The sequence below is a fragment of the Peromyscus eremicus genome, chromosome 8b, assembly GCF_949786415.1.
Source record: "Peromyscus eremicus chromosome 8b, PerEre_H2_v1, whole genome shotgun sequence".
Classification (NCBI taxonomy): domain Eukaryota; kingdom Metazoa; phylum Chordata; class Mammalia; order Rodentia; family Cricetidae; genus Peromyscus; species Peromyscus eremicus.
Genome location: NC_081424.1, coordinates 48,153,061 through 48,177,734, shown reverse-complemented (window position 1 = coordinate 48,177,734; position 24,674 = coordinate 48,153,061). Strand labels below are relative to the sequence as shown.

General features: G+C 45.1%; 1 protein-coding gene across 1 annotated transcript in view; it reads right to left on the bottom strand.

The window, feature by feature from the left end:
• The window catches only part of Mthfd1l (methylenetetrahydrofolate dehydrogenase (NADP+ dependent) 1 like), a 189,338-nt gene that overhangs the window by 72,933 nt on the left and 91,731 nt on the right, over positions 1–24,674 (bottom strand). The window contains exon 21 of the mRNA XM_059272782.1: positions 692–831. Within this exon, the coding sequence (XP_059128765.1) occupies positions 692–831 (140 nt within the window). The remainder of the gene's footprint in view (positions 1–691; positions 832–24,674) is intronic.

Here is a 24,674-nt window from a genome sequence, read left to right as displayed (position 1 = left end):
AACTTAAAAAAAAAAAAACTTTTTAAAAATTATTTCATGTGTATGAGTGTTTGGCCTACATGTGTATGTATATACCATATGTATGCCTGATGTTCAAGAAGATTAGAAGAGGGCATCGGATCCCCTGGGACTGGAGTTACAGACAGTTGTGAGCCACCATGTGGGTACTGGGAATTGAACCCAGGTCCTCTGCAAGAGAAGCAAGTGTTCTTACCCACTGAGCCAATTCTCCAACCCATATACAGCTTTAAAATTTTTTATTATTTATGTGTATGTGTGTATGCAACCTGGGTGTGTTTATGAGCACTATGCGTGTGCAGGTGCCCACGGAATCCAGACCAGGGCACTGGATCCTCTGGAACTGGAGTTATAGGCAATTGAGAGTCACCAGATGTAGGTGCTGGGAACTGAACCCAGGTCCTCTTAAGAGCAGCAAGTGCTCTTAACCACTGAATCATCTCTCCATCCCGGTTTTTTTTGTTTATTTGTTTTGTTTTTTCGAGACAGGGTTTCTCTGTGTAGTTTTGGTGCCTGTCCTGGATCTCACTCTGTAGACCAAGCTGGCCTTGAACTCACAGAGATCCGCCTGGCTCTGCCTCTGAGTGCTAGGATTAAAGGCATGCGCCGCCGCCGCTGCCGCCACCACCCAGCCTTTTTTTTTTTTTGGCTAGGAAAAAAAGCAATCACTTACATTCGGCCCACCTCCATGCATCTTCAGAGCTCGAACGGTGGCCACCAGCACAACCACGTTGGGTACCAGGCCGGAAGCTCGGCACTTGATGTTGAAGAATTTCTCCATCCCAATATCAGCCCCAAAGCCAGCTTCAGTCACTGCAGAGAAACAAGCAGGGAATAAGCTGGTGTGTGAAAGCAGAAGCGGGTGCTAGAAATCAATGCTCAACCACAAGGCAAGCGCTCACAGTGGCTCCTACTCCTGCTGCACCGAGGCCACCGAGGCCACGCAAGGCACTGTAACCTGACACCTCTCTCACAAAGGAAGATGCTCAACCTCATTGCACAAGGCAGGTCTCTACCCTGTTGGACTCAACAGGCTACAGAGAGGCCAAGATCTGTCTTTCCAGTACTCTGACTCAAACCAAAGCTTTACTCAACATAGATGGTTTTTCTACTTCGTGATCAGGTCCCAAACTTTATCAGGGGGGCAAATTTTATCAGAGGGGCAGCTGATCATTTCTGTTGATGAGCAAAATTCAAGCTGGAGGCATGGCTTAAGGCTATTGATCACGAGACCTGACAAAAGATGGCAGCTGAATTCCAGAATCACAGAGGTACTCAATTCTACAGACTACTTCCAAGTTGATAGAAATGTTACTGTGGGGGCTGGGGAGAGGGCTCAGTGGGTTGGAGAACTTGTTACACAGGCATCTGAACTGAGTTTGAATTTCCACACCCATGAAAGATTGGTGCAGCTGTGTGCACCTGTAACCTAAGTACTGTTGGGGGCAGAGACAGGAGGATTTCTGGGACTCACTGGTTACCAGCCTAGCTCCAGGTTCATTGAGAGACCCCGACTCAAGGAAAGAAGGTAGAAAGTGATGGAATGGGACATCCTAAGTCTTCCTCTGGCCTCTGTGTTCACATGAGCACATATACACACATATGTATACCTGTATAATCCCCTCCCCCAAAAAAGACATATTGTGGCATTTGTAGAGGTGGCAGATAGAACATGAGTATTGTTTTCCAAAACCATGACAGATACTGGGCCATTAGATTGTATTCCTACCCAAAGATGCTGGGGGAGGACCTTTCTGTACACTGTGAATGTATGTTGCTCTCAGTGGTTGATAATAAAAGCTGATTTAGCCTATAACCAGGCAGAATAAGGCTGGGCAGGAGATCCAAACAAAGATACAGGGAGAAGAAGGGCAGAGTCAGGAGTCGCCAGCCAGGTGCAGAGGAAGCAGGATGAGAATGCTGTACCAAGACAAGGTACCAAGCCACGTGGCTAAACACAGATAAGAATTATGGATTAATTTAAGTGTAAGAGCTAGTAGTAATAAGCCTGAGCTACTGGCCAAACATTTATAAGTAATATTAAGCCTCCAAGTCAATTATTTGGAAGTGGCTGCAGGCTGGGGCGAGGCAGAAAAAAGCCTCTGGTGTTCAGTGTGTGTGACCTCTGGTGTTCAGTGTGTATGACCCATGGACCAAGAGCAATGGCATCTCTTAAGAGCTTGTTAAAAAGGTGGAACACTGGGCCCATGAGATCTACTTAACCAGAACCGGAATTTAAAATAACAAATTGTACGCATATGGGTGTTCTGCCTGCTTATATATCTGCACCATTTGTGTGCCTGGTATTTGCAGAGGTCAGAGGAGACCATGGATCTCCTGTTACAAACAGTTATAAGCCACGTGGGTTCTGGAAATCAAACCCAGCCCTCTAGAAGAACAGCCAGTGCCCTTAACCTCTGAGCCATCTTTCCAGCCCCACCAGAATCAGTATTTTTAAAAAGACACTCATGTGCAATGGTTATTGATTATCACTTGGGAAGATACTACGGATGTAAAAAAATGGTTGAATATGCACCACCTACTGACATTATGACTAAGGCCATAATTAGTGGTACAGATAGGAAGTAGACGTAAACGGATATGCTATGGTTTATATAAAACTATTTAAGGGCCGAGGTTGAAGTACAATGCTTGCCTTGCCTGAGTGAATTCCCGACTTCAAATTCTTGGCAGCACCAAAACAGGCGAAAAGTGAACAAATGATATTTTGCTCTAGTATTCATGGGATACAGAAATTTTAATAAGAGAACCGAGGGAAATAAATTTTCTTCAGATGTAAAATTAAACTCTAAATACACTTAATTCATATTTTTCCTCTTTAGCATTCATGTACCTATTTTTTTTTTTAAACACAATACACAGGATTTTGTAGTCTCCTTTAACTTAAAAGCATAATTTTATTTCTGGATTACAAACGTTCAGAATTCTTGATTATAAAAACAGCAGCTTGTAATTTTGTTAACTGATTTGCCAGAATTTGTAAGTCTGTTCCCTCTGTGTTTGAACGTTTGGGCAGTCTCCAGCATGCACAACGACACACTGAAATCATGCCACACATGAGCTCCAATCTCTTTCAAAGTATATTCCTGGAATAAATTTCCAAGGGTGAGGTGACAGGCCAAGGACATAAAGTATCTTTTATGACTGCTGATATACATTTTATTAAATTTTATGTTTTAGAATTAATGTTTTAGGTTACTATAGCAAAGAATAGGTTTCATGGCATTTTTCTCATTTCTTCCCCTCCCCCATCGCCTGCCCTCCCCACTCCCTGATTTTTATTATGTTCCCTTTGCATAGATTTATAGCAGAACAAAGGACATTCCTTCTTCACATGGCAGATGAGACTGTGCTCATGGTTCCATCGGCAGTGGTCGAAATTAGAGATGACTTCTTCCCCTGAGGAGGCCCTGAGGGGCAATTGCATAAAGGAGCTATGAAGATAGAGCTTAAGATGCAAAGGAGATCCTGGGACGTGAGAGACGTAAGGACGTAAGGACCGCAGAGAAAAGGGGAAACTGAGCTAAGAAGAATATTTATCTTTCCCTGCTTCCTGACTGTGGATGACATCACCCACTTCCGCTACCACCCTCCCCTGACACGACAAACTCCCTCAAACTGGGAGCCAAACTGAACCCTCTTTTCTTTAAGTTGCTTTTTTCAGTGTTTTAGCACAGCAGCATGAAAAGTATTTAATGCAAAGACCAAACCCTTAAACACTTCCTCACAGATACAGAGGACGAATGCATTCCTTTTACAATCTTTCCCTTCTTAGCCTAGTGATTCTGTCTTAACTCTCAGTGTGGTCCCCAAATTCTCCTCCATTCATAGGATCTAGGGAAAAAAAATCTGAGGACCTTTTTCACCTGAGCTGTGAGGGCTTGCTCATGCAAACCATCCCTACTTCGCCCCCCTCCGCACACCAGGGCAAGGAGGATTCTCAGTTGGTCTAGTGCTTGCATAAACATAGGGGCATGAGTTTGATTCCCAGAACCCATGTTATAAAATGGCATGGCAGTTCATGCTTATTGTCCCAGCACTGGGCAGGTAGAGACAGGTGGATCCCTGGGACTGGATAGGCAGCCAGCTTAACCTTAACGGGTGAGTTTTAGGCCTATGAGAAAGTGTCTCCAAAAAGAAAAAAGAGGTGGGTGACATTCTGAGGACTGACACTGAGGTTGTCCTCTGGCCTGCATCCATGTGCACACAAAGATGTGCATATGCAGTGAGCGTGCGCACACAGACACCCACACCTCATTCTGCAGCAGCGGCAAGCTATCCAGCTTCCTGCAGAGATGATATATTACTTTCATCTCTGCTCTTCTTTTCCCACCTGGACAATTCCTTTCTTTCCTCTCCTCTCCTTAAACCCAGTGTCTAAACCCCAGCTCAGCTCAGTGGCTCATCTCCTAGAAGCTTGTTTGGATCTCAGGCCGGGGAATTTTCCTTCTTCTTGTCCTCTTGGGCATTTTCTACCTCAGCTATTGTTTCTCTCCTCCTGACCCTCCACTCCTGAGATCTGCATTCTCCTCAGCCCACCCCGTCAAGTACATGCAGCATCCACATGTATATATGCACTCTGCTGGCTCCTCCTTAGAGACCAGGGACACTGCCTGATTTACACCTTGATGTTCCAATATCTAACATGGTCCCTAACGCATAAAAGGGCATACACAAACGGCGTGGGACTAAACAGCCAATGGGAAGGTCACAATTCAATAAAGACGGATGGATGCATTAAAAATAGGAAGAAAAATGCATCAGTTCTACCTATTCTCTCTCTTTTTTCTTACAAAACTCAGCTTTGATTTTTTTTTTAAATCAAAGATGCAGTGGTGTAAATACCACACCTATCCGACAGTGAATGATACGATCGTCTCAAATGTCTACACAGACAAATTCAGCTCCATTTTGTATTTTATTTAACACACAAACTGGAAATAAACAAAAACGTGTGGAAAAGGGCATTTCAGTCAGAGGGAGGAAACGGACTTTGGCTGTGGAGGTGCCAGGGACTCCAGCTGCCGAGGGACGTACAGGAAACAGGAGAAAGAGGCAGATTCCCAGGCTTTGAAAACTGCTCTTTTCGGAGCATGTGATCACGTTTAGGTTGTTTATTTCCACACACTGCAGGACACCCAGGAGAAGGGAGAAGCTGGGCTGATGGGTGTTTGCTATGGAAGGAAGCGCTTTCCCACCGCATTACCAGGGACTGACTAACCTGGAGACTGACAGACACTGCAAAGTTTTAGCCCCGCAGGGCCTTGATAAGAAGCCTGGACTTGTGTGACAGGACAAGGTTTCATTTCCTCAGGACTTCCGGGGAATCACCGACAAGTCAAACCTCCCTGGTGACCTAGAATCAGCTCTTTATTCTCTTATCTTACTTGCTGTCCCTAATAAATTTTTTTGAGAGCCAAGCCAAAGAAATTATCTCACATTGAATTTAGTAGACACATTTCTTAAATCATGAAGCAAGTCCACTTAGCATGACTTGGCTTTCCTGAAAAGCATGGGATGTAGGTTTCAAAAGGCTGCCTACTTAAAAAAAAAAAGGCTTGTGATAAAAAAATATTTGCGCAAGCTGCAGCCATTGTTTGTCTTGGCAATCCCTCTTCTTTTTGTTACAGTGTGAATGGAAACAGGAAATGCTGACGGGGAGGCTCATGGAGGAAGCACAGAAGTCATCCTGCAGGATGGCTTGACTCAAAACCTACAAACTTCAACACCCACAAACTGCTCAGAAAGGGGGGGGGGGCAGGTCGTTGGGTCCAAGCTAGAAGGGTCTCACAAAACAGAGCTCTGGGTGCGGACGGAGGTGGAAGCCTAGGCGGCTGGCTTGGCTATGACAATCCCGCTGAGCACCCGGAGTCCTGGTGTAAAAACTACGGAGCAGGAGTGACCAGGACAGCCACAAAAATGCCACACTGCCCACAACACGAGGCAAGCCACGGGCTCTCCACAAACACAACCCCCCACCCCAAGGGAGGGCGTCTGTATTTGCCAGGTGTCCCTATGACATCTCTGGTTCCTTGCACACTTTGAATAAAGTGCTGGTGACAGTTAAGGCCCGGATTTCAGAGTAAACACGCACCTTTATTAAGATTACCTCTTTCTAGAGAAATCCTGTCAAATACAGGTTCCTACAAGTCTAGAACTGTGAGGCATTTTAGGGATGACAGTCTCTAACCTCTTGGCTCTTCAGCCTGAGGCAATTTACCTCTCGGAGATCGGGTCAAGGGACCCACTGGTGGTGTCCAAGTCCCTCTATTGCCCAATCAGGAGCTGTGCCCATTTCACTACATTGCTCTGCTATCCACCATTCTATGACAGAGCACTTCCCATTAAACACATACATCACAGATTTTAGGAAAAAACTGCCATTTCTTCTCCCTGGACAACCAAAACCTCTGCTACCCTGTGGTGTATCTATGCAACTGCCTGAGACATCCTCTGCTGTGGATATCGGTCTGTGTAAATAAAATGCTGATTGGCCAGTAGCCAGGCAGGAAGTATAGTGTAGGCAGGATAAGGAGAGAGGAGAATTCTGGGAGGTGGAAGGCTGAGTCAGGAGATGCTGCCAGCCATCGCCGCCATGAGAAGATGTAAAGTACTGGTAAGCCACAAGCCACGTGGCAACTTATAGATGAATAGAAATGGGTTAATTTCAGATATACGATCTAGATAGCAAGAAGCCTGAGCCACATGGCCATACAGTTTATAAACAATATAAGCATCTGTGTGTTTATTTGGATCTGAGCGACTGCAGGCCCGGGTGGGACTGGAGATAACTCCAGCTACAATCCTCATTTAGTGAGGCAATGGAGTCCACAACTGGACTTTATTACTGTGATGAAGATAAATTAATTACCCAATGAATAAGCAGCATGACTTTGGTCTTTCTTCTTTTTTAAACTTCATAGTCTACACGAAAACATAGTCCATATATTCAGTCCCTTCCCCCTCCCACCAAACTCCTTCCCAGCAAGTCTTCCTCCTTTCATCGCTTGTTATTATTTTTATTATCTGCTTTGGGGCCCACTGCATTTAATTATGGTTGCTTGCACGAGCAAGGGTAACTGAGCTGTGGCTATACCATCCAGGAATATGACTACCTCCACAAAATAATCATTAACTGCTTAATAGTGCCCCTGGGTGGGGGGAGGCGTCATGAGCCTCTGTCCCATTCATGATGGAATGCTGATGTGGCCTTTCCTTTTTGAAATGATTTTTATACTTTTAACCCTCTCTACCCCCCAACCCCGAGAAAGAGTCCTACTATGTAGCCCTGGCTGGCCTAAAACTTGCTATGTAGACCAAGCTGGCATCAAAGTCACAGAGATCCATCAGTCTCTGCCTCCCAAGGGCTGAGATTAAAGGCTTGCACCTGGCCTTAAAATTGTATTTACTTGGGCTGGAGAGATGGCTCAGAGGTTAAGAGCACCGACTGCTCTTCCAGAGGTCCTGAGTTCAATTCCCAGCACCCACATGGTGGCTCACAACCATCCGTAATGAGATCTGGCACCCTCTTCTGTATACACAACAAATAAATAAATCTTTAAAAAAAATTGTATTTACTTACTTGTATGCAGGTCAATCTGAATTCCACCCTGTCTCGTATTTATCTCTGGCTATTCTAATGCCTTAACCTCTTTACCTATAGCTACGGCATTCACAGGCATCACAAACGATAAAATGTCATTGAGTTCTTCTTGAGTAGAATGATGCTGTTCCCTGCAACCCCCACCTCACTGGAGAGGGCACAGGGGAAACTTAGCAGTTTCTGAAGATATTTCTGGTCACTACTGGCATCTAATTAACAGACACTGCTAGGCATCCTATAATGCACAACACTGCAGCCCGCTTCCAAAAATCAAAGAATGCTTCATCCCACTCAGGCAGCCGGCTATGGGTCAAACAGAACAAAGGAGCGCTGGACTTCCTAGACACTCCCTCTGAGAATATTACAAATGCACCAGAGGCTAGACTACAAGATTGGACCAACTCATTATGCTAATCACCGTAACCTCATCCACCGAGATCCCGGAGTCTGAATTATCCAAATAAAAAAATCCCGCTCAGCCCAGCTTTGATGTATTGCATCAATAACGGGGTCAGTGCAACTTGGCAGTTGGTGTCTAAAGTGACTCCTGACTTAGTAGCATAAGGAGGAAGGAGGGGCCAGGGGAAAATGGTCAGCACTGGAAGGCATACGTGGTAGGGGTTGTCAGCCTTCTTGCTAAGGAGTGTAGACAGTGAGAGAAGGGGACTATTTAAAAAAACCAGGCATGAGAAGATGGGGCCAAACGGACCATTTATTGAGCGTTTCCTCTTGACCCTTTGTTTTAGTTTTATTCCGTTGCTGTGATAACACACTGACCAAACACAACTTGGGAAGAAAAGGATTTGTTTCAGCTTACAAACGCCATTTCACAATCCATCCGTGAGGGAAGTCAGAGCAGGGACTCAGGCAGGAACTGGAGCACAAGCCATGGAGGAATGGGGCTTTCTGGCTCAACCACTGCCTTGTGCTCAGTGAGTTTTCTTATACAGCCCAGACTCACCTGCCCAGGAATGGTGTCGCCCATGGTGGGACGGACCCCTCCTGCATCAAGACAATGGGCAAAGGCCAATGTGATCTGGGTGCTTCCTTCCCCCTTTCCACATGACCAACATAGCCCTCTGCTTAAAGCCTATGATGCTAATGATGGAGAGGTTCCAATAACTGTTCTCAATGTCACTCTGTTATGCAGTCTCTGCTATAATGTCCCTAATCCACACCACCTTGCTGATGCATCAGCCAACCAGGAAACATTTCTCTAGCTGAACTGTTTTCAATGAAAAAAAAAAAATCTAAAGACCTTTGTGCTTCAAGGGCATGTCATTCTTTGGGTTCAGAAATTTGTGTTCTCTTAGAGCAATTCATGTGGGGATTACCCATCACCTCTCCTAATTGTTAGTTGCCATGTCAACAGAGGTGGGACTTGGGCAGCGGAGGGCAGGGGAGACTTAAGGTGAATTAAGAAAGATTTTAGAGAGGCCACTTCAGGGACCGGGTCGATCTGGACTTGGTTCCTGACACCAAGCACAGTCAGGCCACACAAACACACTGTGGTGGCCCTCCTCAGAGCCAAGTGGTCTCCTGGGGTCACTCCCCCACTTGTCTGAGACCCCCCAAGACTTGTCTCCCTAAACCAGACACCAGCTCTCTCGCCACTGGTTGGAGGAGAGGGTAACTCGAATATCCTAGCTTAGATGGTCTGTACCAAATGTGCAGACAGGTTGGGAATAAGGAAACTGGTTTAGTTTTGAAATTCCCATTTTTGCTTCCCAACTGAGGAGACCCTCCTTCAATCGAGCCAGGTTTTCCTGGAGTTTCTCATACTCAAAGCACCTGAAGATTACCACCAGAACTGTGAATTGAATTTTCACCTTGTTTTATCATGAAAGCACCCTTTGTTCCACAAGCACTCAGAAGATAAAAAGAAAAACCAGTATTGTCAGATTTCATAGCTACTTTATGACAGCGATAAATTTTCTGTGTGATGCATGCAACACACACATATAATATTCAACATACTGCGTTCTCCATTATCCTTGGATATGAAATCGGATTTATGGACTGTTGAAGTTCTCACAGAACTAGTCACCACAACCCGCTCAGCATGGGCTGAGGTTAAAAAAAAAATGTCTGCACAGGGCAGATTTGGTCAATTCTCAAAATGAATTTTTATAAACACAGGGGGAAATGAAATTGTAGCTTCCATCCAGGCCAGATTTGACTTCCTCATGACAAATGAGAGGCTGTAAGGGATGCACACATAGGAAGAAGTCGGAGCCAGGCTTCACCCTGAAGCAGTACGGGTTATAGTTTCTGTGAGGAGCTAAAGGAAACAGAGATGAGTCTTCACACAGGCCCCTTCTGCCTTGTGTAAACACAGTTATTCTTTGCAGCCGCCTGCAGATGAACTCGGGAAGAGTCAGTTCAAAGTCACCGAAGCACATGCGTTCTGAACTGGAGCTCAAGGTGGGCTAGCCTTTGAGGAGTTTTAGTTATTTTCTCAGTGGCTAGAAGGAGACTAAGTAAACCGGGATGAGTCATCAAACGAACCACAAGGGAGGCTCGGCGTTATTGTTACAGCTTAAAAAACAACGACGACCTTGGTTCAGAATGTATTAATTGTGAGGCTCTTACTCATCTCAGGTCTATGAAATTTTACTAAAAACAAAATCCTTTCTGCTCTGTCGGTTTCACACACACACACACACACACACACACACACACACACACAATCAACTTATGGGGCACATATTTGGAGACTGAAGGAAGAGATCAGTAAAACCACAAATGAATGTTATTTTGAAGACCCTTCCCTCTTGCCCAATGGCCAGGTTTCCACACCCTGGGGAAGGTTGAAGTTGGAGCACAGAGGATGAGGAAGCTATTGGAGTATACTCTGGGGAAGGGAAAGAGAACATTAACAACATATAAGGAGTCGACATGCCTTCAATCCCAACACTGGAGAGCCAGAGGCAAGACACTCGGGAAGCTCAAGGCCTGTTAGGTCTCAGAGTGCGTCCTAGTCCAGTCTGAGCGACAGTGAGACTCAGTCTCAAAAAACTAATGATAAATAAATAGGACACAGGGACACTTGGATAATGTGTGTGTGTACAGTAACTAAAGTTTTAAAAATTTAAAAATATCAATGTACTTTGGAAGAAGGATTCAGAACTTACTCCCTACTCCCGGAGATTGATCAGTTATAGTTAGTTATTCAGAAACATCACTAACCATCTTGTTTTGTAAATTGATTTTGGCCAAAGAGAAATTTAAATTTGGAATCAAATGTTTAGATAAAATTTAAGTTATGCATTCTAATTATTTTTTTGAGACTGGGTCTTCTTTGTAGCCCTGACTGGCCTGGAACTCACTCTATTGACCAAGGTGGCCTTGAACTCAGAGAGATGTATTTACCTCTGCCTCCAGAGTGCTGAGATTAAAGGTGTAGCCCACTGCACCCAATGTTCCATGTTAGCTTTATTTCCCACATAAAAATCTACGCTCTGGATTGGGAGAGTTTGCCCTTTAGATGATTATAGGGGGCAAAGCTGTCCTCTTGGAGCTTGTGAGAAGTGGGCCCTATGTCCACCTGCCTCCAGAGACGAATTCTAAAGCTGAGGGTGGTGGTACACACCCATAATTCCACACTCAGGAGGCAGAGGCAGGAAGATTGCCAGGCAAGCCAGCCTGGGCTCCACAGTGAGGCTGTGTCTTAGAATTAAAAAAAAAAAAAAAAATTCTGCCTGGCTTGGCTACTAACAAATATGTCTTAACACAATGGAAAAATGGGATAGAGCATTTTCTGTAAGAGGAGTTTGTGAAAACACACCTAAGGAAGTAGAATGAAGGAATGTGGAGGCACACACATTTTATCATAAAGCCCCTGCAGAGAAAGGACAGTATCACAAAGCCAGGATAACCCGCTCTGACTCCTGAGAAACTCGGATCAGAGCAAACAGACAGGCTTTCTGTGAAGTTCTTTTTGTAATTTCTAGATTCCCAGCAGCAATGAAGACAGAAGGAGAATATATTAAAACCGAAAGCTATAATCTTTGAGTGTGTTTTAAAAAAAATGTGCTTACCTGTGTGTGGCATGTTTATATGTTTGTGTGCATCTATACACATACCTGTGCATACACAGAAACCAGAAGTCTAAGTCAGGGTCTTCCTCATTTGAGGGAGGGTCTCTCACTGAACCTGGAGCTCACTGTTTCAGCTAGGTGGGTGAATGAGCTCCAGAGGGCTGCCTGCACCCTCCCACCCCCACCCTCCAGTGCTGGGGTTACCACCGGCTTTTATGTGGGTGCTGGGGATCCAAACTCAGCTCTTCAGGTATGTATGGCAAGTGCTTTACCAATGGAACCATCTCCCTGGACCCTAGGGATGGTTCTTGCACACATGTGGCTAATAAAGAAATTACTTCTGCCTCTGGATTTTAGTCAAACATTCTTTGGGAAAAGTTTCACCCATGATCTTCATCTAGGAGAAGAAGAGCTGGGCTTGCTCATTTCTCACAATCAGACCATGGTAGCCTTGGCCCACTCTGCTCAGCATTGGTACCCAGGGCAGAGGAGACCTCGGGGAGCATCACTCATCCCAACATTAGCAACCTCTGTGCTTATCTTCATCACCCCATAGGGAACAGGGCCACACAGCTGCATTCCAGGAGAGTTTAGAAACTACTGATGGATGGCTTACCCAACCATGTAGCAAAACAAGGTGACACCATCAAAGTGGGATAACGGGCAACAGCAATAAGAGGGCCAGACAAAGCCACATTCAAGAGTGGCCTTAACACTTCATGATGTGGGGAAAAGAGATCAGTAAAGGTGATATTTCAAAATGGTAGTGAGCAGGTAGATTACTGACTAAGTGATATTGGGACAACTAGCTGATAATGGGGCTCTCTCCCTAGGGAAAAAAAACTCCCCAGCAGTTAAAAAAGCTCATGCCACACTCTGGGGGGTCATCCACAAGGCCAGAGCTTAGAGATGCAGGATGGGAGAGCACACACACAGACACTCCTCGTTTGTCCTGATACATGCAAACTAAGTTGAGAACATGTTAAGCTGAGAGTGCATTTCACGCCTCTAACCAGCTGAACATTCTAGTCTCCCAGCACATCACGCTGCAGCCTATCAGCTGTTTCCTTGGTGATGGTGGGGCTGGCTGCCTAGTAGTATCACGCTATTATCACCAGCCAAAAAAAGCGGAGATCCCAAATTTCCCAGGATGCTGTCCCCAGAATGTAGCTACTCTCCTACTATTGTGAAGTTTGTGTCAAACCGAGAGACGAGGGCCATCTGTACATCTGCTACATTTTCAGAGCACAACACACAATATTGAATTCTATTTTGCCTGGGCACATATGTTCAAAATGTACGAGAACGCAATTGGGCAGGCCCCCGTGGTCCTAAGAGCTATGACTTGGGAAGGGGAGGACCAGAGTTAAGTGCCTAGAACACCTTCTGCTGTTACAGCTCAAGGAAGCAGTCTGGTGTGCTTGGTGAAGGAGAAAAGGAGGAAATTTGGGTCTGTAATTTCAGAGGGTGTGGCTAATGCCCAGACCGGCTGCTGTATGCTGTCCGCAGAGCTTAATATAAATGTTAAGAGTAGTGTGCATGTGGGCTGGGTGCTTCAAGCTGCCTGCCAGGGGTGCTGATGGGTTTTGTGGGCAGCAGTTCACACTTGCATTTCCCCTGGGATGAGCGGTACAGATGTGGGCAGTAGCGGACCAGCTGAAGCCAGGCAGGTGGGGGCAGGGCTGAGACTTTTTCTGTGCAAACAGATATGAATCTGGTTGTTATTTCTCACTGGGTTCCAATGTAGCTTGCACTGAGTGGCAGATGTGTCCATTCTAACTCCCGGCTCAGAACCAAGGTGAGGGCTGTGTTTCACTCAGTTTTTAGATGCTTATCATGTGTTTGGGCGTTTACGCGCACACACATTCTGAGCTCCAAACGTGAGCAATCTCAACACTACCTGCATCTGTATTCCCCCCTCCCCCCCATCCTTTAGAGTCTTTTGGCTTGCTTTATAAAATTGCATGAATATTTTGGATGGGTGTAGATGGCTTTTACTTTTTAAGGCCAGGCAACAGTTTCATGATATAACTTCTAAAAATACTTAAAATAACTACGAAAATAGTTTGCTTGGAAAAAACCACTTGTTGGTCTAGAATATACACAGAAGAGACAGAGTTTAGAGTGGAAATGATTTTAACACACCACAAACAGGAAACCCTCCAGAGTCCTACACATGTATCCCATGCTCCTCCCAGGTTAACACGAATATAATAGTGGTTTCTGTTGTCTTGAGTCAAGTCTGAATCCAGAGCTTTTTAACCAACAGCTGTTTTCCTCAGTGCTGAGGCTTTTAAGCACCAATCAGTGAGTGCTGGGACCCAGGAGATGGCTCAGTGGGTATAGGGCTTGCTGCACAAGCGGCACCCACATAAACGTTTGGCATGCACGTTTGTAACCCCAGCATTGAGAGAGCAGAAACAGGAATACGCTAGGTGCTCAATGGCCAGCAAATCTAGACAAAAGAGTGAGCTCCCGCCTCCCCAAGAGACCTGTCTCAGAAAGTATGGTGGCAGGTAACAGAGGAGGACACTCAACATCGACCTCTGACCTTCACATGCATACACACATCACACAAAGAGTCCTGACCACATTCTAGCCTCTAGAAGTTCAGTTCTTCCATCAGCAAAACTTCGAGCAAAACCTCACATCTCTTCTAAATTAGAAATGTCACCTTGACTTCAGGCCTAGAGTTAATGCTGTGCAGAGAAAGAAAGCGCCCGTAGCCTACGAGAAATACACAGGAGGAAATGATCTAAATGAGAAAATACTAGGATGTCTGTAAGTAGGCTGCTTTCAGGAATGAACCAATCAGGATTAGGTTTACCCACAAATCTGAGGAGCCACGAAGGAGTGGCACAATGCCAATACAAGCGTATTTTTCTCTAACATAAAAGAAGATCACAGTTGGCACTCTGCGCTGGTGTACCAGCTCCTCCATCATCCGGAGCTGCTACTACCCAGGGGTCCAGGATGATTGCTGGAGCCCCTGCGATCATAACAAAAAGTCCCAAACAGTGGGAAAAGAGGAGGAAAGGCATACCCCTTTTCAAAAGACTTTCCTGGATGGGCTGGGATGTGGCTCAGTAGGCAGAGGGCTTGTATAAGGGCCTAGATTCTACCCCCCACCACCTCCTAAACAGGGCAAGCTTGGCAAAGGTCTGTAATCTTAGCACTCTGGAGGCGGAGGCAGGAGGATCAGAAATTCAAGGTCATCCTCAGATACACGAGTTCAAGGCCAGCCTTGTCTCAAGAGAGAGAGGCAGAGAAAGATACACACACAGAACGAGATAGAGAAAAAGAGAAAGAGAGACACCGAGAGGTGGAGGTGGGGGCGGGGCTGGGAAAGCTAAGACCTTTTGGGATCCACCGCCATCACCCTCAAGCAGAGAGCGGCGGTGGCGGCGGCATTCAGAATGCTTCCCCAGGCAGACGTGAGCTCATGCCAAGTCATCTGTGCCGCCGTCTGCTTTGTGCCTTTTCCTGAAGAGACGGCAGCTAACAGATATCCACCCCAGGCAGGGCACTGACGATACACCGGAGAAAGATTCCCAGCGTCGGTCAGTGGAGCGATGACTTTGGTCGGTGGGGTGACTCTCAAGCAGCTGCATCAGGGACAAGGGCTCCCCAACCCCAGGGCCCCAGCACGAGTGACCACCAGGGACAGCGGCATCGCTGGAGCTCAGGGTCCAGTTGGCTGGCAGCTCTTCTGAACAGACACCCACCACACTGCTGTGGCTGTTCACTGCTCAGATGTCACCCCAGGGAGGGGCCAGGTGAGTCTTTCAGCCTCCCGGGGCTTCCAGGGCATTCCTTGTAAGTTGCTTTAGCCTCCCAAGTCTTCCTATGCCCCCTCCTCTTCTCCCTTTCATCTGTTTTGCGAGGTCTCCATCTTCTTTTTGACGGCTTTTGCTAGGAGGCCAGGAGGAGGGAGGGGCAGAAAGGTCTATGGGGTGTTCAGGAGGGTCACTGAGACAGATGGTTGGGGACATAGAATGTATTATTAAACACTACGGACAGAGAGATAAACAAGAGCATGTCAGGAAGCCTGAGGAGAGTTCAGGTTCCACCAGAGAAAGACGGCAAGGCGGAGGCTCTGAAGAGAAGAATCAGGCCTGGCCGGCGGAAGTCGGAGAATTCGTATTCTGACAGTAGAATATTACATGATGAAATACGGTTTAAAATATGTTAGAATCAAGGGAGACTTCTCCAAAGGGAGCTGACTGAAAAGATCAGGATATGAACTTGTCCTTTACGAGGCTTCATGATGCCCAAGCTGGAACATAGAGCTAGAGATTACAATCTTTCTGGGAACCACTTCAACCTGCCCTTCATGAAGCTTGCTCCAAAATTTTGCAAGGCCAATAGGCATGATGAAACTTTGATATGGGACCAGGGGTAGAGGTTGGTAGAATGCTTGCCTAGCTGCACAAGGCACCAGGTTTGATCCTAGCCACTGTAGGATCCCAACATTCAAGAGGTGGAGGCAGGAGGATTAAAAATTCAAGGTCACCCTTGGTTACACATTGAGCTTAAGGCCAGCCTGGATAACACAAGATTCCGTTTGAAAAAAAAACAAAACAAAACAAAAAAAAAACAACAACAACAAAAGGAAGGGAAGGGGAGGGAGAGAGAAGAGAGTAGAAACAATCTTTGTAATGTCCACCTCTTGCTGGGATAATAAGCATCATGAAAATATTATATATACACATGGTGCTCTGTGTCACACAGTAATAGGTATATAGCCCAGTGGTTCTCAACCTGTGGGTCAAGATCCCCCTGGGAGTCCAATATCACATATTCTGCATATCCGATATTTACATTGCAATTTATAACAGCAGCAAAATGACAGTTCTGAAGTAGCAATGAAAATAATCTTATGGTGGTGGTGGTGGTGGTGGTGGGGTCACCACAATATGGGAGCTATGTTAAAGGGTCGCAGCCTTAGGAAGGTTGAGAACCACGGCTGTAACGGTTTCACTCACGCCAGATAACTTGTCCTGAATAAAGGCGAGACCAGGGTGGGAACATCCCAAAGGAGGCAGGAGAGGTGGTCAATTTAGGGTCTGCTCTCCTCAGCACTCAGAGGGTCAGCAGATCCTGGCCAGCGTCAGTGATATACTGAATTGGAAGCCGGCAAGGGCTACATGGAGTCCTAGGTCAAAATAAAACTAGGAAAAAAAAAAGTTAACAATGGGGGCTGGAGAGGGGGCTCCGTCGTTAAGAACACGCTGCTCTTGCAAAGGACCCTGATTCAGTTCCCAGACCAATAGGCACGTACACAAAGCAGACAGATGAAGATAAAATTTTGAAAATTTCAAACAAAGAGTCCCAGGAGCTACTGAGATCATTTGACGAAAATATCTCTGTAAGAAGTTAAAAAGGAGTCCATTCTAAATGGCTCACATTCCCTCATTTCTTGTGGAGTAATATCAGTGCAACATAGCATGGTCCTGAGTATTAGTTTGACAGAGATAACCATGGGATTATGCTTTACTCCGGGCTCACCGTATCAATAACTTTCACTTTCCTACATGGCCGTATTTTTCTTTCTCCATGTTCACGTCTTGCTAAATTTATTCCTAGGTATTTTATAGCGTGGAGGAGGGTAGGAATGAATAGGATCGTTTTCCACATTATGTTTATCCTTGACATAAAGGAAGGCTATATTGACTTTTACATATTTATACTATAGCCAACTGGGCAAACTAAAACTTTTATTACTTACGATAAATTTTAGTTGGCGTCTTGAATTTTATCTCTGCATGAACACATATAAATAATAGAAAAGTTATCTATACTTTTTTACATGGCTTGTACTTTACCCCACTGGCTAGGTCTCCAGAGTAAGACAGTAACAGCGGAGGTTATGGACATCCTGGCCAGGTCGACTAGGTGTGCCCAAGAGGGGTGTGATTTACTGCGATGTTGTTCGCTAGTTTCTGGCTTATTGATTTGGTTTAAATTCTTCCATTGTCTATATCATTTCATCCAGACGCCTCTTTCGTCTCTAGCTTTTTAAACTCTGCTTTGCTGTGAGCTAGACAAGCAGCCCACAGGACCCTGAACCCTCATGTAGATTTTTGCAGCGACAGACTTGGTACCTAACTATTAATAATGAAAGGATGAGAACATTTATAGGTATAGGGGGCTAGAGGCCTGCCGCTTAGAAAGCAATGCAATCTGCTTCCTCTTCAGAATGCAAAGAAGTCCCTGACAAGACATCCTGAATTATACTCCTTTAGGAATTGCCAGTGCCCCAGCACTCCTCGTTCAAAATTCTAATACATGTCTTGTATAAGAACAGTACCATATTGTAATTACACCAAATGCTGCTAAAAAATGTAAAAAACAGCCTCACATAATTGCAATTTTTGAAACTATAAAAGGCAATTTGGTTCCTGTCCAGCACCTTGAGGCTAGATGTTCTTGGCCCCGATGGGCTAGGATAGCAGTCACATAACGTAATCTGAAAACGTATTGTGCAATGGACGTTAGAGAAAATCCCTTAGAAGGCCCATGTAATCACAAGTTACAGAACTCCAGCTTAACCTCAGGACCACTTCTTAAAGTCATTCTGTGTCAGCTCTCACAGCACTAATCTCTCTGCATCACGATGTTTTGACAAGGGACTTATTTGAACTCCACATTTTATGATGATAAGCAGAACGATATTCCAAGCATGCCGTTTGGAATATACATAAATCACAAACAGGAATGAGCCACGGAGCTGACTTTTAAACACATTTGCATTATGCAGGGCATAAGGAAAAGGCCAAGGTCAGGCTTGAGCATTCCTAAAGTTCAAAATGGCTTTTGAAACATTTTACTTTTAAAAATGACTTTAAACATACTTATTTTTTGTTTTTATTTTCTTTATGTGTGACGCGTCTGTGAGCGAACACCGTGTGTGTACTTGTGCCTGCTGTTGGATCCCGTGAAGCTGGAGTGAGTTGTGAGTCGTCTGACATGCGTGCTGGGAACCCAGCTTGAGTCCCCTGAGGAGTAGCAAGCACTCTAACCACTGAGGCATCTCTCCAGTCCCCAACCACTTTTTCTGAGACAGGGTCTCAAGTAGATCAGGCCTTCCTAGGATCACTATGGAGCCGAGGGTGACACTGAGCTCTTGGACCCCCTGACTCCACTTCCTGAGCCCTGTGATTGCAGGCATGCATCACCATGTCTAGTTTCTACAAGGTTCTTGGGTTCCACCCATGGAGCTACCCTGCTAAACAAGTATTGTATCGACTGAGTTACCTCTCCAGCCCCTGCTTTTTTATTTATATTTATATTTATTTATTTATTATTTTATTTATTTATTTATTTTGAGATGGAGTCTTTGGGAATCTCACTCTGTTTCTCAGACTGGCCCTTGAACTCCTGGACTCAAGAAATCCTTCTCCCCTGCCTTTTGAGTAGCTGGGACTTGTAATCACTGCAACAGGCTTCATTTAATGACTTTCAATTTATTGATTTGCTATATCAATAGGCCATGTTGGAAACACGCTCATGGTCACCGTTAAAAAAAACCTAATGACAATCCAGACACTCCTGCCATTAGAGAAGTCTTTTTGTATAACTGACATGTACTGTTAGGTTTTCATTCAACAAACATTAGTCCTATTGGATGCAAACACAGGGCTGGAGGATGATGGTGTGGACCCAAAGGACACATTCACAGGCGGTGAGCAACAGGAGCACGAGTTCAGATCAGGGGCCAAGGACTGGGTGCGAATCACTGTCCTTCCAGCCCCAGCTTGTCCCTTGGGACAGACCCCTTCACTCCCATACTCAATCTTCTCAGCTGGAAGATGTGGCCAGTGCGGCGGCTCCTTTGGAGGCTCGCAGAACAAGCCAGTGAGGTCCCAGCCGCAAGGCTCTAGTCCACTGTCTGGCACACAGCAGGCTTTCAGGATGGAAAGTTAACTCATGTTGCTCTCAGCAAAGATTTATCCAGGCCGCAAACTGCTCGTGTGATTTATTTATTTATTTATTCATTCATTTATTTATTTTTTTGGTCCTTTTTTTTTCAGAGCTGAGGACAGAACCCAGGGCCTTGCGCTTGCTACCACTAGCTAAATCCCCAACCCCTGCTCCAGTGATTTATAAGCATCATTCCTGCCACCCCCACACAGAAAATAAATAAATATATTTTTTAAAAAGAATTACAACCCCCCTTCAGGATAATATTGAGAGACTTTCTCTCCCTTCTTCTGACACATGATCTCGCTAGCTTGCCCAAGGTTTGTGCTAGAATGACAGATATGAACCATCTCATCTTGTGAGACACTTTACATTAAAAAACAAAACCAAAACCAAAACCCAACTATTATTATTTAATTTTATGTGTATGGGTATTTTGTTTGCATGTATATATCTGTGCATCACATGCATGCCTGGTACCCTCAGATGCAAGAAGAGGCATTGGATACCCTAGAACTGGAGTTACAGACAATTGTGAGTCGCTTATGTGGGTGCTGGGAATTGAACCCAGGCCCATTGTAAGAGCAGTAAGTGCTCTTAACCACTTAGCCATCTCTCCAGTCTGGCATACTTGACATTTTTGAGGGTAAAAAGGTAGTATACAATATCTATTGGGTATAGCAAGCACTACTACTGCGAAGCAGGACACTGTTTCAACAGCAGCGTCTATTAAGATCCTGTGCTTCGTGAAGCTAAGTTAGAACGATTTCTGTAAGAAGAAGAAAGAACCGAGTAGAAGCTGAGAGGCTGAACACATCTGTTCTAGGGTTTGTGAAGTTGGGTGGTGCCCAACAGGTGTCTTGTTAATAGGGTATGGAGGTTACTTAAGAATGATACAGTTGCCCGGTGGTGGTGGTGGCGCATGCCTTTAATCCCAGCACTCGGGAGGCAGAGACAGGCGGATCTCTGTGAGTTCCAGGCCAGCCTGGGCTACAGAGTGAGTTCCAGGAAAGGAGCAAAGCTACACAGAGAAACCTTGTCTCGAATTAAAAAAAAAAAAAAGAAGAAAAAGAATGATACAGTTATTTTTAATTGATGGTATTCTTCTTTTTTTTTTTTTTTTTGGTTTTTCGAGACAGGGTTTCTCTGTGTAGCTTTGCGCCTTTCCTGGGACTCACTTGGTAGCCCAGGCTGGCCTCGAACTCACAGAGATCCGCCTGGCTCTGCCTCCCGAGTGCTGGGATTAAAGGCATGCGCCACCACCGCCCGGCTGATGGTATTATTCTTACAGACAGCTAGTAAACTGTTAGGTTACAAACACCCATTAAATTGTTTGACCTTTAATTACATAATAAATGGATGTGTCTGGCATTTCTTTGGACCTGGGGTACTGTCCAAAAAATTACTGTAACCTACTCTTGTAAACAGAGTAGGCTTGGGAAGGTTTATTGTAGGCATTTTGTGGTAAAAGTATAAATGTATACCTGGAAATGATGCCTCTTCCCATCTGGAGAGTGCTTCCCTTTAGAGCAATGATTCTCAACCTTCCCGATGCTATGACCCTTTAGTAAATAGTTCCTCATGTTGTGGTGACCCCCACAACCATTAAATTATTTTCACTGTTCCCTCATAACTGTATTTTTGCTATTGTTATAAATCATACTGTAAATATTTCTGGAGATAGAGGTTTGCTCACAGGTTGAGAACCATTGCTCTAGAGTGGCAGAAAAAAGGGGGAGTGAAGGAGGGCGTCACATTTCATACTGCTGTAATGTTTGTGATGGGATAATTTTTAGAGAAAAGAGGTCGATTTTGGCTAATAGTTCTAGAAGTCAATTGGCATGATGTCACCACTTACTCTGTGTGTGTATGACTGTCTTGGAACGCAGTAGCAGAGCAAGGAGACACATGTAGAAGACAAGTTCAAGGCATATCTAAGACAGGAGGGGTAAGGTCAGAGTAACCAGGCCTGTCCCTTGAGCTCAGGAGCTAACTTCAAACCAAAGGCTTTCATCCACGAGGGCCGCCCGGTATTGCTGTGAGGAGGAATCAGGCAGTCAACTATCAGGTCACAGCCGCCAAGTCATAGAGATTTCAGTCACATGTCATGTCTCTGCCTTCTTTCTCAGTGTTGGGAACTGAATCCAAGGCCCTAGCCATGCTAGCCTCTGCCCTGGAACCTTATCTCCAGGTATCTGTCTGATCACAAACCAACCCTTGAACCTCAAGCACACAGGAACAGCACAGCAAGACGTGTCGGGAACAAAGGGGTTGGTTAACTTAATCTGTATACTTTCCCCAGAAGTATATAACCAGAATGTTCCAATCTTACTTACTTATTTTCTACTTTTACATGTCTGAGTGTCTTGCCTGCATGTATGTATGTGCAGCACATGCTTGCCTGGGGCCCACTGAGAGCCTTTGGAACTGGAGTAACAGACATCTGTGAGCTACCATGTGGGTGCTGAGATATGAACCCTGGTCCTCTACAAGAGCAACAGGTGCTCTCAGCCACTGAGCCATCTCTGCAGCCTCTATCACTTATTTGTGCTAGGGATTGAACCCAGGGCCTTGGCCATGCTGGGAAAGCATTCTACCACTGAGCTTCCCTCGCTATTATTATTATTATTATTATTATTATTATTATTATTATTTGGGGGGGCGCGGTTTCGAGACAGGGTTTCTCTGTGTAGTTTTGGTGCCTGTCCTGGATCTCGCTCTGTAGACCAGGCTGGCCTCCAACTCACAGAGATCCGCCTGCCTCTGCCTCACGAGTGCTGGTATTAAAGGCATGCACCACCACCACCCGGCTTATTATTATTTTTTAGGGACTGAAGACCGGCTGCTAAAAACCAAAATCAAAACCAAACCCCAAAGAGGTCTAGTCTGGAGGAAAGCATGTGTGGTAGAGAAAGGCCAGCGAATGGGAGTCAGCACCGAGCTCCCGGAATCCGACATCCAGGGACACCATGAACCAACATTCCTGCAGTGGAGCATTTTTGGAGTCCAATGCCTGAAGTCCAGACTCAGCAGCTGCCTGGGTTTGCACAGCCCCTCCAGCCAGATTGCTAATAATCCAGTTCTTACCCCTGACATGATTATGTATAGCATTACTCAAGGCACAAAAATGAACTTCATAACAGAGTGAAGCCCTGGCCGAGAGCAGGGTTTTATATGTCAGCAGGGTGAGCTCCAGGAGCCTCTAAGCTCAGAAGCTGGACACTACTTCAACTCAGATTTTTTTTTTAAAGGGTGGATAAAATTATAGGAATGTTTAGTTTGGTCTGGCTTTCTTCTACCTAAATGATGGAGTATTTAACATTTCATTGCAATAAAAACAGATGGCGTGAATAAGCCAGTAGCTGGGTGTAACTATTCACTAGAGTCCTCTGAAATGCAGGAGGGAAGATTTATAACTATCCTAAAGGATGGGGGATGAAGGCAAAGCAAGATGACTAGAGTCAGTGGCCCCCAAGGTCACCTTTACTCAGCAACGTATTGAGAAAGACAGTTCAAGGCAAGAGAGTGCTGTGTTGGAATATGGTTCCTCCCTACATTCCCACTGGAATTGAATAAACATGATGAGGCACAAGAGGGCAGAGCCTGAATCAAGCTCTGGTGTCCAGAACTGATGGGGTTCAATATGGTCACCAGGGCTGGGGCCTTGAGATGGAAGACTGATGGGTTTTTGAGAAGAGGGATCAAGAGGTGCCTGTAATCCAGAACTCAGGAAGCAGAGGTATGAGAATCTCTGCCAACCTAGTTTACACAGTGAGTTCTAGGCCAAATAAAGCTACTAAGTGCGACCCTGTATCAAAAGCATCTGCCCTGAGATGGAGAGATGCTCAGTGGGTAAGAGCATGTGCTATTCTTGTAGAGGACTTGAGTTTGGTTCCCAGCACCCATATCATGTGTGGTCCCAGCCACCTGTTACTCAGGGGATCTGATACCCTCTTCTGGACTCCTAAGACATCTGCACTCACATGTACCCAAAATAGCTCCCTTAAAACAACCGTCAAAACAAAAAAGAAACAAAACAAAATTTTAAAAAGGAAATAAAAAAAAAAAGAGCAGAAGTAGGCAGAAATACACACCATATCCATGCATGCATGCACACACCACATCACACCCATGCATGCACACATACACACCCCCACACATCCCATACCCATGTGTACACACACACACACACACACACACACACACACACACACACATCTCTTGCTATGTGATGCCTTTTGTTGTCTCACAACTCTGCCAGCCTGAAGACCATGAGAAAACACAGGCCATCAACCCAGGCTAAGAACAAAAGTCAAAATGGAGTTCTTTTCTTTAAAGCGTAATCTGTGGTATTGCATTATAGAAACAGAAAATGGGCTAACACAGAGGGGTTGGGGCAAGACAAACATGATCTACTACAGTATATTAAGATGCACTGGCATGGTATTATAGCACAATTATATTTATTGATTGATTGATCTAGGTGGAAGATGGTTGAGTTATTTAGACAAGTGTGGTCTGGCTTCAAACTCATAGTTCCTCTGCCTTAGTCTTCCAAGATTATAGGCATATGCCATCACACCTGGCCCATTCTATTAGTATTTAAGTATGGGAGGGGACAGTAGACCTCCAAAGTCTAGTCACGGATTCCAGTGGCTGCAAGCGCTGGATATAAGGACCCTCAGCTATGAGCACATACAATTCCAGGTTCACACTCTCAAGTAGAGGCGGGGCCTTCAGCTGAAAACTGGAGTTGAAGCCAATTAAATGAGCAGATAAAAAAAGAAAGAAAAAAGAAAGCAAAAAGCTAAGGTTTGGGAACAATTTTGAGATTTTTTTTTTATAAATTTAAATGAGATAATAATAATTAAAAAATAGGAAGTCAATGTTCCTTTTCTTTTCCTTTCTTTGTCTTCTTGTAAAAATAACTCTTGACTTGGGTTTGATGCCAGAGAGAGATCTGCCTCTCAGCCGCGCTTGGAGGTTGGGTGGATTCCCATGGGTACCACTGGCTCCCAAGAAGGGGCCATTACAGTCCCCACAGCACTTTCTTCTAAAATTCTCATGAA